At 39.8% G+C, this 12,734-nt stretch overlaps 1 protein-coding gene across 1 annotated transcript in view; it reads left to right on the forward strand.

Moving 5' to 3' along the window:
- Positions 1-12,734, forward strand: part of PRKDC (protein kinase, DNA-activated, catalytic subunit) — a 261,857-nt gene that overhangs the window by 147,460 nt on the left and 101,663 nt on the right. Inside the window, exons 52-58 of the mRNA XM_036264464.1 lie at positions 139-250; positions 3,287-3,411; positions 3,494-3,643; positions 4,772-4,945; positions 5,709-5,807; positions 9,363-9,570; positions 11,947-12,136. Coding sequence (XP_036120357.1) covers positions 139-250; positions 3,287-3,411; positions 3,494-3,643; positions 4,772-4,945; positions 5,709-5,807; positions 9,363-9,570; positions 11,947-12,136 — 1,058 coding nt within the window. The remainder of the gene's footprint in view (positions 1-138; positions 251-3,286; positions 3,412-3,493; positions 3,644-4,771; positions 4,946-5,708; positions 5,808-9,362; positions 9,571-11,946; positions 12,137-12,734) is intronic.

The raw sequence follows: 12,734 nt of genomic DNA on the forward strand, positions 1-12,734 counted from the left end.
AAATAATTCTGATCATGTTTTAGGTCTTATATTTTCTCAATTTGTGTTATTAATATGGTACAAAAAGTAAAATTATTATAATTTTATGTCAAAAGAATGGATTATTTTATACATATTTATTTTGCATATTTGTTACAGATACTTTCAAGCTTTGGTCAATAATATGTCCTTTGTAAAATATAAAGAGGTGTATGCAGCGGCAGCAGAAGTTCTGGGACTCGTTCTTCGATATGTTACTGAGAGGAAAAATGTGAGTGTGTTGTGCAATTTTAAATAAATGCTTCTTCAATTTTGATTTGTCATAACACTTGATACTTATGTCCTCTGTACTGTAAGAAACCAAAGTGAGCCGTCTGCGTTTATTAATATTTTACTCTTTCCTACTCTATAAAATTCTCAGTTTTTTAAAATAGGACATATGTTTTTTTTAAACACTTGGAAACTTGTTAAATATTTAAAGATTGGTAACTCACTCTTTATTAAAGTCAGGATAGGAGTATTTAGCCAGCTTTCATTCCTCAAACTTGATCTCAGGGTATCCTTTTGGAGAAAATCGTCCAGGTAGATGACTCTGCTTCGCGCTCCTGACATGATACAGCTGTCACCCGGGAGACAGTGCCTCCGAGGGAGCCTCTCTCAGTTGTGTGCCTGCCCACTGCACTGGGCTGTGAGAACAACCTTACTCAATTTTTAAGCATAGCATATATTCAGAGTTTTATAATTTTTAATAAAATGTAATTATCAAAGATATATTTACATATATATAACTGTATGGAAACTACATGTTATAACTTACTTGAAAACAGTGTAGCGAATGATGACTATGTTGCTCTCCTCCCACATGTTAGTAGAGGGAGGCGCCTCCAAAACAGTGTCTCACTGTGAAGAGATGCTTGCGCCAGGTCTCTGTCTCTGTGAATCGCTCCTCCTCGATCCCTTTACCACTGGTTCTGGGCATCTCTGCTCTCTTCTCCCTGGGCATCTCTTCTTCCTTTCTTAGCTACATGTTTCCCAGGCCCTCCACAGCCCTGATTTTGATCTTCTTCTGTTTTACTGCTCCCCCGCTGATCATACTGCTTCACAGCTTTAAAAAACATCTATGTCGCCCTGGCAGGTTTGGCTCAGTGGTTAGAGCATCAGCCCACGGACCAGAGAGACCCGGGTTCGGTTCCCTCTAAGGGCACGTACCTCGGTTGCAGTTTGTTCCTGGTCCTGGTTGGGGTTGTGTGGGTGGCGACCAGTCGGTGTGTCTCTTTCACATCGATGTTTCTCTCTCTCTCCCTCTCCCGCTCTATCTGAAGATAAATGCAAAAATGACCTTGGGTGAGGATAAAAAATAAAAAACATCTATGTTCATGATTCCAAAATTTTTATCTCCAGTCGCTTTTCTCTCCTGAAAGAAAAGATAGTGATGAGTCCAGGCTACATTCATTGTCAGTCAGGATGAGAAGAACCTTAGAGAAAGTCAGGAGGTCCTGAGGGTACCCCAAAATAGCAGATTGGGCCCCCTGCCCATTTTACCAATTAGGCATTACTTTTGATTTCAAGGAAAATTAAATTAAGCTAACAGGAAATAGACTCCTTTGGAAAGATCAAACTTACTTATTTAAGGATTACCAGCTATTTTAATAAAATAAACAATTTTAAAAATTCAGAAAAGTCCTGGCCGGTGTAGTTCAGCGGTTAGAGCATCAGCCCGCAGACCAATGAGTCACAGGTTCAGTTCTGGTCAAGGGCACGTACCTGGGTTGCAGTTCGTTCCCGGCCCTCATCAGGGTCATGTGGGAGACAACCAGTCGAAGTGTCTCTCTCAAGTCAATGTTTCTCTCTCCCTCTCTTCCTCCCACTCTATCTGAAGATAAATGTCCTCGGGTGAGAATTTAAAACAAAATTTCAGCCCTGGCCAGTTTGGTTCAGCGGTTAGAGCGTGGGCCTGCGGTCCAGAGAGACCTGGGTTCGGTTCCCGCTAAGGGCACGTACCTCGGTTGCAGTTTGTCCCCGGTCCTGGTTGGTCGTGTGGAAGGCAGCCACTCGATGTGTCCCTTTTACATCGATGTTTCTCTCTCTCTCTCTGTTCCTCTCTCTCCCTCCCACTCTACCTGAACAAAAAATGGAAAAATGTCCTTGGGTGAGGATTAAAAAAAAAAATTTTTTTTCAGAATAACCTCCTTAAGACATGATTTTAATGTCCCTAAATGTTTGGTATTGGTTTACGTAAAATGCTTAATTTTTACCACAGATGGAGCAAATTACAGCAGATCCCAGGTTCAATCTTTCTTGACTTAAATTTCAACATAATAGGAATGAGAAACATTCTTGTTTAACATAATTTTTTTCTGAATGTAAACTGGCATTGATTTTGTGTAGAAATTTGGGAAATCGTAAAACATCAAGAAGTAAGTCAGAGCCACTCATATTCTAACCACTAAGCTGCTCTTGGCACCTGAGATGTAGACTCAGGTCTTGTCTTCTACTATTTTATCCATATTGTCAGCTTCACATTGTTTTATAACTTCGGTACTTACATATCTTGGTCACTTATATACAGGAGTGGGCAAAAGTAGGCTTACAGTTTTAATATGAATAAATAATACAATAATTAATAAATAATAATACAAGAATAAACTGTTCTTCGCATACTCATAACTAAACCTGCTGTTGCCAACCCCTGTGTATTGGGCACTTAATGGTTGACTGGTCAGCTCTGGGCTCTTATTATGCAGCTAGGAACAGGACAGGACAAGTCCTGCTGTCGGGGTGCTGGCATTTGGTGAGAGGAGACTGATAATTCACAATCAAGTCTATCATATAGGTAGTAATGTGTGATCCTGAGAAAGCAGGGTGTAGGGAGGTGAACAGTGATAGTTTGCATTGAGTTGCTTGAATGTGGTTTGTGTGAACATTTGACCAGAGATGTGAGCATGGACACCATAAAATGTGTCTTAAGCAGTATTTAATCACTATTTTAGTTCAGCTTCTTAAACGACTAGGCAGTGTTTCATTGCCAGAAGAAGCACTAATCTTTATCAATGTGACACATGGCACGAGCGGACACCCCAGTGCTGGCAGCACAAGCACACGGGGACGTGGCCTCACGTACCCAAACCTACTCCAGAGCCTCTGCCGGTGCTCAGTGGTTGCTGCAAACCCATGTGTGCTCCTGGAGCTTCACCCGCGAACATTGTTGGAGATGATGGCACCCAACACTTAACTCTTCAGGATAAACCTATTTTTAGAAACTTAAGTTTCCACCTGTGTGTATTGGAAAAGAAACTTAATTTTTCAGATACTGGAGGAGACTGTGTGTGAACTGATTGTAAAACAGTTGAAGCAGCATCAGAATACAATGGAGGACAAATTTATTGTGTGCTTGAACAAAGCCGTGAAGAACTTCCCTCCACTTGCTGACAGGTGAGACGTTGACATGGTGAGTGCCCTGTGGCGGGAGACGTTGAGACCGCCCTCCCACTGACTGGCTGTGTCCGATGATTAGGTTTATGAACACCGTGTTCTTCCTGCTGCCAAAATTTCATGGTGTGATGAAGACTCTCTGTCTAGAAGTGGTGCTGTGTCGTTCAGAGGCAATTACAGATGTCTACTTGCAGTTAAAGAGCAAGGATTTCGTCCAAGTCATGAGACATAGGTGAGTGGGAAACCAGCTTTATGTTCTTGGATGCAGCAGGCTCATAAAATGTTGATTTATTCAGCTATTTCCTTCAACTCAGAAAGAACTTACAGGTTTTCATGAAATATCTGTTTGCTAAATTTGAATCTGAGAAGACAAGGTGGTGGGGCCTGGCCTTCCTGCCTCCTCTTACCTGGTACCTTTGGGGCCACATCTGAGGCATTGCCTGAGGCCCTTTGCAGGTGTGAGATGCATGGTTTTGAGATTTCGTGCCTATTTTGCCAGGTAAGAGGCGGCGGCTTCTTCTTTTTTTTTCTTTTATTAAAGTTGTTCGTTTATTTTAAAAATTGAAATCTCCCAGTAAATATTAAGAGAATGCTGTTGATTACTTAAAATATTCTTTTTGCTCTGTACTCTTTTTCAGTCTTGTATGTATTCATATCTTTAACATAGTGATAAAGCATTGATAAATGTGTACTGTGATAGTAAGAAGGAATGTATGTCAGTGTGTTCTAACATCATTGAACACTTATGAACACCTATTGTGTGTGAAGCACTTTCAGGAGGAAAACATACATAAAATAAGGAAATAAGTGCACCTTAGTGGGACCCAGACTACACTTAATCCCACTGTATGACATAGCTGGTGGTCTGACTAACACAGGAAACCACTTTTTTAAATCATGAAAATTTTTATATTTAGCTTATTTTGTTTGACATTTTCATGTTTGTTTGTTTTTTTTAATGAACTTTTAATTTTGGAAAAACCCTAAATTTGCAGGAAAAGTAAAAGATAGTACACATAGTTCCCATATACACTTCACTCAATTTTCCCATCTTACATCCTAGTGGTACATTTGTGAAAACTAAGAAACTCACATTAGTACATTACTTTAACTAAACTAGACTGTATTTGGATTTCACCACCTTTCCAGGATCTAACCCAAGATTCCACATTGAATTAATTTGTGTATTTTTAATAGTCTAGCCCATGATAATTATTTTTAAGAATGTAATTTTGTAAGTGTAGTATTATAGCAAATTTTGAAATACCGAAAAGGACAAAAAAAAGTTAACCTGTCATATCTGAAAGTATAATATTAAAAATTGTTAAATTTGTGTATTTTTAAAAATCTCTTATTATAGAGATGATGAAAGACAAAAAGTGTGTTTGGACATAATTTATAAGATGATGGCAAAATTGAAACCAGGAGAACTTCGAGAACTTCTGGATCCTGTTATAGAATTTATTTCTCATCCTTCTCCAGTGTGTAGGGAACAAATGTATAATATTCTTATGTGGATTCATGACAATTATCGGTAAGCTCTACATTGATATTTTGTATTGCATTTCTTAAGAGAGAATTTGGATTTCTTTAGCAATCTGGAACAGATTATAGTAAATAATAACATTTTTAACATAAGATTGATAAATAAAACAAGTTTATTTTTGTATGTTGAAATATATCCTTATTTTAATTCATATTATGTATCTGTGGGAAATATTCGGAGCATGAAATTGTTGGTTGAGTTAAAAGTGTAATTTGTTTTCATTTACTACTATTATTTTTTTCATCACTATTTATCACATACATACTCTCTCCCACCTCCACTAACTCCCCACCCCCACCCAGTCAACACACTGTTTTCAGTGTCCGTGAGTTCTTTCTCTGTTTTAGGGCACAAAAGTGTAATTTGTTTTCAGAGTTATCCCTTTAAGAGCTGACAAAATTAAGAAAATGAACTCTGCCGGGATGTCTTCAGGCTTCAGCCTTCAGGACCAACATCACACCATTTCCTGGGGCACCTGGGCCACCTCTTAGCATTCCGAGGGAGCCCTCTGAAGCCTTGCCCCCCTTCCTGCACTCGACGGGGGGTCGCTTGAATGGGCCTCCAGCGGCACCAAGGGGGGATGTTGAGGTACATAGGCATGAGGGTAGGCTGCGCTCTTATTTTGGAATTTAAGTTCAATGGGAAAAGCCAGATTTTTTTTTCTTACTTTAATTCTGGACAATGTCACTGGGTTGGAACAAAAGTGATACAAGAAAGTATTAATGTTTTGTCATTTTGTTACTTTTCTCAGAGATCCAGAAAGTCAAGCAGATGATGACTCCCAGGAAATATTTAAGTTGGCAAAAGATGCATTGATTCAGGGATTGATCGATGAGAACCTTGGGCTTCAGTAGGTGTTCCTCCTGGAATAATTGGGCCAAGATGAATACATTTAGGGGTATTTTTTTCTAGATTAGCATAGTGTAGTTTTCAGCAGTTTTCATTTGCAGTATTAGCATTTTCTCTGCCTCATGCATTCACAATGTTAAATAAAAATATATTTTAAATCACATTAGACTTAAAAATCCTGGTAAGTTACTTTAATATAAAACTCTTGAAAAAGTGGTGTGGAGAAAACTGTCTCTGCTACTGTTTAAGTAAATTAAAGCATTTCAAAATGAAAAGAAAATCTAATGACAATTACTATGTTTTCCAATTAACTGAAGTAGTTGAGATTACCCAATACATATTAATATTGAATGAAATGTTTAAAACCTTAGAAATAAGAGGAAACTATAATGTTAACTATACAGGGAAATATGAATGATGATCATTCTTCTCTAAAATGCCTACCCAGTTATATGACTGTTTTATCAAGTACCAATTATATAAAAAGTGGCATAAACTATTTTTTCTTTTTTCTTTTTTTAAATCTTTATTGTTGACTATATTACAGATGTTCCTCATTTTTCCCCCTCTTCCCCACTCCCGGCCCCCCTCCTGCCTTTTCCCACACTGTTGTCTGTGTCCATTGGTTATACATATATGCATATAAGTTCTTTGGTTTATTTCTTCCCACCCCCTTCCCTTTGAGTTTGTCAGTCTAACAACCAATTTGTCCTTCTTAATCCCTTCACCTTTTTCACCCATTCTCCCATCCCCCCTCCCATCTGGCAACCAACAAAATGTTCTCTATATCTATGAGAATGTTTCTGTTCTGCTTGTTCATTTTGTTTGTAAATTCAATTGTCGATAGCTATGTATTCATTGCCATTTTGTTTGTTCATATTTTTTATCTTTCTCTTCATAAAGACCCTTCAACATTTCATTTAATAATGGTTTGGTAGTGATGAACTCCTTTAACTTTTTCTTGTCTGGGAAACTCTTTATACGGCCATCGATTCTAAATGACAGCTTTGCAGGATAGAGTAATCTTGGTTGTAGGTCCTTGCTTTTCATCACTCTGAATATTTCTTGCTACTCCCTTCTGGACTGTGAAGTTTCTTTTGAGAAATCAGCTGACAGTCCAATGGGAACTCCCTTGTAGGTAACTAACTGCTTTTCTCTTCCTGCTTTTAAGATTCTCTCTTTGTCTTGAACCTTTTGCATTTTGATGATGATGTGTCTTGGTGTGGGCCTCTTGGGGTTCATCTTGTTTGGGACTCTCTGTGCTTCCTGGACTTATATGTCTGTTTCCTTCACCAAGTTAGGGAAGTTTTCTGCCATTATTGTTCCAAATAGGTTTTCGATTTCTTGTTCTCTCTCTTCTCCTTCTGGCACCCCCAACATGTGAATGTTGGCACGCTTAAAGTTGTCCCAGAGGCTCCTTACACTATCCTCTTTTTTTAAAAATTCTTTTTTCTTTTTGCTGTTCTGATTGGGTGTTTTTTACTTCCTTATATTCCAAATTGCTGGTTTGCTTCTTGGCTTTACCTACTGTACTATTGAATCTGTGTAAATTATTCTTTATTTCAGTTAGTGCCTCCTTCATTTTTTTTTTTTTTTTTTTCATCCTCACCTGAGGACATTTTTCTATTTTTTGTTCAGATAGAGCGGGAGGGAGAGAGAGGAAGAGAGAGAGAGAGAAACATCGATGTGAAGGTACACATCGAGTGGCTGCCACCCGCGTGACCAACCAGGGCCGGGGACAAACTGCAACTGAGGTACGTGCCCTTAGCGGGAACCGAACCCGGGTCTTTCTGTACCGCAGGCCGACGCTTCAACTGCTGAGCCAAACTGGCCAGGGCGCCTCCTTCATTTCTGACTGGTCCTTTTATATGCTCTTGAGGCCCTCACTAAGTTCACTGAGCTTCTCACTATGTTCATTGAACATCCTTATAAGCAGTGTTTTGAACTCAGCATCTGTTAGATTGCTTACCTTCATTTTGCTTAGTTCTTTTTCTGGTGTTTTGTTCTGTTCTTTCATTTGGGATCTGTTTCTATGTCTCCTCATTTTGGCTGCCTTTCTATGTTTCTGTCTGTGTATTACTTAACGAGTGGTATGGGGCTCGCTGAGACCAGATGCTGAAGCAGGATCCAAGATAGGTCAATCCTATGGTTAAGCAAATGGCAACAGCTTGGGTGGGCCTGAAAGTTAGGTGGGGCAGGGCCTCAGGGAATCGCCAGGGCGGGGCAACCAGTGTCAGCCAGGTTGCTGGAGTCCTGGATATGGTGGCTGTCTGCCACCCCAGGGAAGGGCTCACCAAAGGAACAAAGTTCCTCTGACAGCACATTTGTCCTGGAGAAAGCCTCCTCTCCAGCCCTTGCTCCAATGCCAAACAGTTCAGTTCTTCCCTGTATGTCTCTGGCACGCCTCGAGCTGTCTCCCCTCCAAGCTTAGAGGGAGTGAGTCCCATAAGTCCATTCTTGGGCCCTTCAAAGGAGTTGCCTGGGGCTCCAGCTGCCTCAGCCTCCCTGAGCCTCAGTTCCCGCTGTTTTTTTCCAGCCAGAAGTGATGGGGATTCTCTTCCTGGCACTGGAACCCTGAGCTGGGTGCCTGGTGTGGGATGGGGGCCCCTCAGTCCTCAGGGAGGACCTTCCCAGCCAAGGTATCCTCCTAATTTTTATCTCCACCACACATGGGTGTGGGACCAGCCAGATGTGCCTCCGCCCCTCCTACCAGTCTCCATGTGGCTGCTGCTTTATTTTTTTCTTTTCTTTTTCCTTTTTTTTTGGTACATGCCCCTAGCGGGAGCCGAACTGGGAACTCTTTGGTCCACAGGCCAATGCTCCAACTGCTGAGCCAAACTGGCCAGGGCGTGGCTGCTTCTTTAATGCCATAGTTGTAGGACTTTTATTCAGCTTGATTTCAGGCAGTTTTGAATGATGGTTGTTCTATAGTTTAGTTGTAACTTTGATGTGGTTGTGAAAGGACACGATACAGCGTTTACCTACGCCACCATCTTGACCAGAAGTCAAGTGGCATAAACTTTTTGTATGATTGTATATATATCAATGAGTTTTCTATTCTCATGCAATTCTAAATTAATTGAGTCTCTAAAAATTGTATTTGAATTTCATAAGCATTTATAAATTATAAAGTTTAAACTGGTTTTTAAATAGTTTAAGTTTTGACTATTTTATGGTGCTAATTTTTGGAGTCATTTGTTTTAGGAAGGCAGTGAAGCATATATAATTTCTTAAGACGTTTTCTCAGTTTCAAAATAGTTAATATTATAGTGCTTATCATTAAAAACTTCCCAGGTAATAGAGATGGGAAGAAAATCATCCAGTTTTGTACCTTTTTATAAAATGCTAAAGTTTTAGAATATTCCCTTCCTTATACATATTATTATTCATAACTCAAATTGTGCTGTTTACACAATTTTAAAGGTGGTTTTCCTCTGTATTAAGCTTTATATAAGTGAAAAATGGTGCCTTATTCACATAACAGTATGTGTAGGGCATTCTTTTTTCATTTGCCAATATCTGAGCCACATGCATTTTTTTTCTCTCTGCTTTTCAGATTAATTGTTCGAAATTTCTGGAGCCATGAAACTAGATTACCTTCAAATACCTTGGACCGACTGCTGACACTAAATTCCTTATATTCTCCTAAAATAGAAATGCACTTTTTAAGTTTAGCAACAGATTTTCTCCTTGAAATGACGAGCATGAGCCCAGATTATTTAAACCCTGTGTTTGAGCATCCACTGTCAGAATGCAAATTTCAGGTAAAGTACTTGTCTTTGGGATAATAAATATTATAAGCTTTCCCTGTCTGTTACTCAACAGACTTTTTTTTTTTTTTTTTTTTTTATCCTCACTCGAGGATATTTTTCCATTTTTTGTACAGATAGAGTGGGAAGGAGAGAGAGGAAGGGAGAGAGAGAAACATCGATGTGAAGGGACACATCGAGTGGCTGCCACCCGCACGACCAACCAGGGCCGGGGACAAACAGCAACCAAAGTACGTGCCCTTAGCGGAAACCGAACCCGGGTCTCTCCGGACCGCAGGCCGATGCTCTAACCGCTGAGCCAAACTGGCCAGGCCTCAACAGACATTTTTTAATAGTGTTAAATTGGCTTTCTTTTTTATTGAAGTATAACTGACATATAACATATTAGTTTCAGCCCTGGCAGGTGTTGCTCAGTGGTTATAGCGTTGGCCTGCGGTCCAGAGAGACCCAGTTCCCTCCAAGGGCGCGTACGTCAGTTGCAGTTTGTCCCCGGCCCTGGTTGGGTCGTGCGGGTGGCAACCACTCAATGTGTCCCTTTCACGTCGATGTTTCTCTCTCCCTCCCACTCTATCTGAACAAAATATGGGAAAATGTCCTCAAGTGAGGATAAATAAATAAATAAATAAATAAATAAATAAATAAAATATTAGTTTCAGGTGTACAATGTTATTTGGTATTTGTCTATATTGCAAAATGATCACACTAAGTCTAGTTAACATCCATCACAATACAAAAAGTTTTTTTGCAATGAGAACTTTTAAGATCTACCGTCCTATCAACTTTCATATATACAGTGCATTATTAACTACAGTCACAATGTTGTACATTACATTTTCATGACTTATTTATTTTGTAACTGGAGGTTTGTGCCTTTTGACTCCCATGATCAAGTTACCCATCCCCCACCCCCACCTCTTGCAACCACCAATATTTTCTCTTTATGAATTCAAATGTTTTGTTTTGTTGTTTCTTGTTTATACTCCACATATAAGTGATCATATGCGTCTTTCTCTGACTCACTTCACTTAGCATATAGCACTTAAGGTTCATCCTTGTTGTTGCAAATGGCAAGATTTTCTTCTTTTATATAGATGAATAATTCTCCATTGTGTGTGTGTCTATATATATAACTTTTTTTTCTTTAATCTGTGGACACTTATGTTACTTCCTGTCTCGGCTATTGTAAATAATGCTGCCACGAACATGGGGGTGCAGTATCTTTTTAACGTGGTGTTTTGTTGTTTTTTTAAGAAAAATACCCCAAAGTGGAATTGCTGGATAATACGGCAGTTCTATTTTTAACTTTTTGAGGAGCTGCCACACTGCTTTCCACAGTGGAAGCACCAGTCTGCATTCCCACCAACAGTGCACAAGGGTTCCCTTTTGTTTACAACCTCACCAGCACTTGTTTTGTGTCATCCTGAGGATAGCCATTTCGACAACGTTGATGTCTCATTGTGGTCTTGATTCGCATGTCCCTGATGATCAGTGATGTTGGCGTTTTTTTTTCTTTTCTTTTTTCACTTGGAATACTCACACATTCCTTTCTGAAGCACTCACCTTTGCTTCACTCGCCTCTGCCCACACTGCCTGCACACAGCTCACACTTCTCATTCTTTCAGCCTCCACTTAACACTTTCCTTTCTCCATGATGCCGTCTCCCTTCCATCACTCCTTGGCACTCGGTGCATGCCCAGTTTACGCTGTGTCCTGGCAGCCGTGACAGCCGTGATTTACACATTGAACAACAGACTTCGCTTCATCTCTGCCCAAGCTCCTGGGCGGCCGAGCTGGATCCTGTCTGCTCGCACTTGTATTCCTAGTGTCTTCGTAGTGCTGGGCACTGGTGAGCACTTAGGAGGAAGTTGAGTCATTTAACTTGTTGTAGTGGTGTCGTGGTGTTAAGGATGGCATTAAGTCTTTTTTTCTCAAAATATATTTTTATAGATTTTTTTAAAGAGAGAAAGGAAGTGGGGGGGAAGAGAGAGAAAAATTTTGATGTGAGAAAGATACATCAGTCAGCTGCCTCTTGTATGTGCTCTACTGGGGATTGAGCCCGCAACCCAGGCATGTTCCCTAACCCGGAATCCAACTGGAATCTTCATGGGACAACGCTCAACCCACTTTTAATGCAGAATGTTAAGGAGTAGAAAAATGTTTTTTTCTCCCCCAGTACCAATTAGTGTTCTAGTTGGTAAATAATTATTTAGTTAAAATTTTTAAGTCTGAAAAAGTTCTTCAACTGCTACCCACAGACGTATATGGAATTATAGTACATACTTGCTGATAGTACCATTGGATTTTAAATTAAAATATTTTCATGTTGTTAAAGAAGGACCATTCTTTTATTTGAAATTCTCTTACATGCAGGAATATACTATCGATTCTGACTGGCGTTTGCGAAGCACTGTTCTCACTCCAATGTTTATTGAGACTCAGACTTCCCAGAGTGCTCTCCAGACCTGGTCCCAGGAAGGATCCCCTTCTGTTCAAGGGGCTATGGCTAGGCAGATACGGGCCACCCAACAGCAGTATGATTTCACACCCACACAAAACACAGGTAACAACCAACCTGAATGCCTACCTCTGTGCGCCAGGCACCATTACCTGCTGAAGCAGCCTGAACTGCAAGAACATTGACCATTTTTAAGAGAAGTGAATTGATAATAGGAAAAGTGATAAGAACCACACAAAAAGATATCTCAGTTAAAGGAGAAAAGGACTGAAGTCCCTGAAGAGTCAGATTCATAGAGACAGAAAGTAGAAGAGTGGTTTCCAGGGTGTGGGGCAGGGGCGGTGGGGAGTTAGTGTTTAATGGGTATGGCGTTTCAGTTTGAGATGATCGAGTTCTGGACATAGCGGTGATAGTGGATAGCGGCGATGGTTGCGCAACTGTGTAAATGTACCTGGTGCTATAGAACAGTAGACATAAAAATGGTGAAAATAGTCAATTTGATGTTATATAAATGTTACCACAATTTTTTTTGTAAAGGAAAAAAGGATTATTTCTAACTGGCAAAAAGAGGAAAAGTTTTAGTACATTATGTTCTGGGTTGTTTTTTTCCCCAGAAAAATCTGTTTAGTGCATCAAATTTAAAACTCCATATCTCAGAGGCAAAGTAGAGCTAACCAAATTTATTTATAGTATATTAAATGTT

Source organism: Molossus molossus, unplaced genomic scaffold (genome assembly GCF_014108415.1).
Source record: "Molossus molossus isolate mMolMol1 unplaced genomic scaffold, mMolMol1.p scaffold_m16_p_16, whole genome shotgun sequence".
NCBI lineage: Eukaryota > Metazoa > Chordata > Mammalia > Chiroptera > Molossidae > Molossus > Molossus molossus.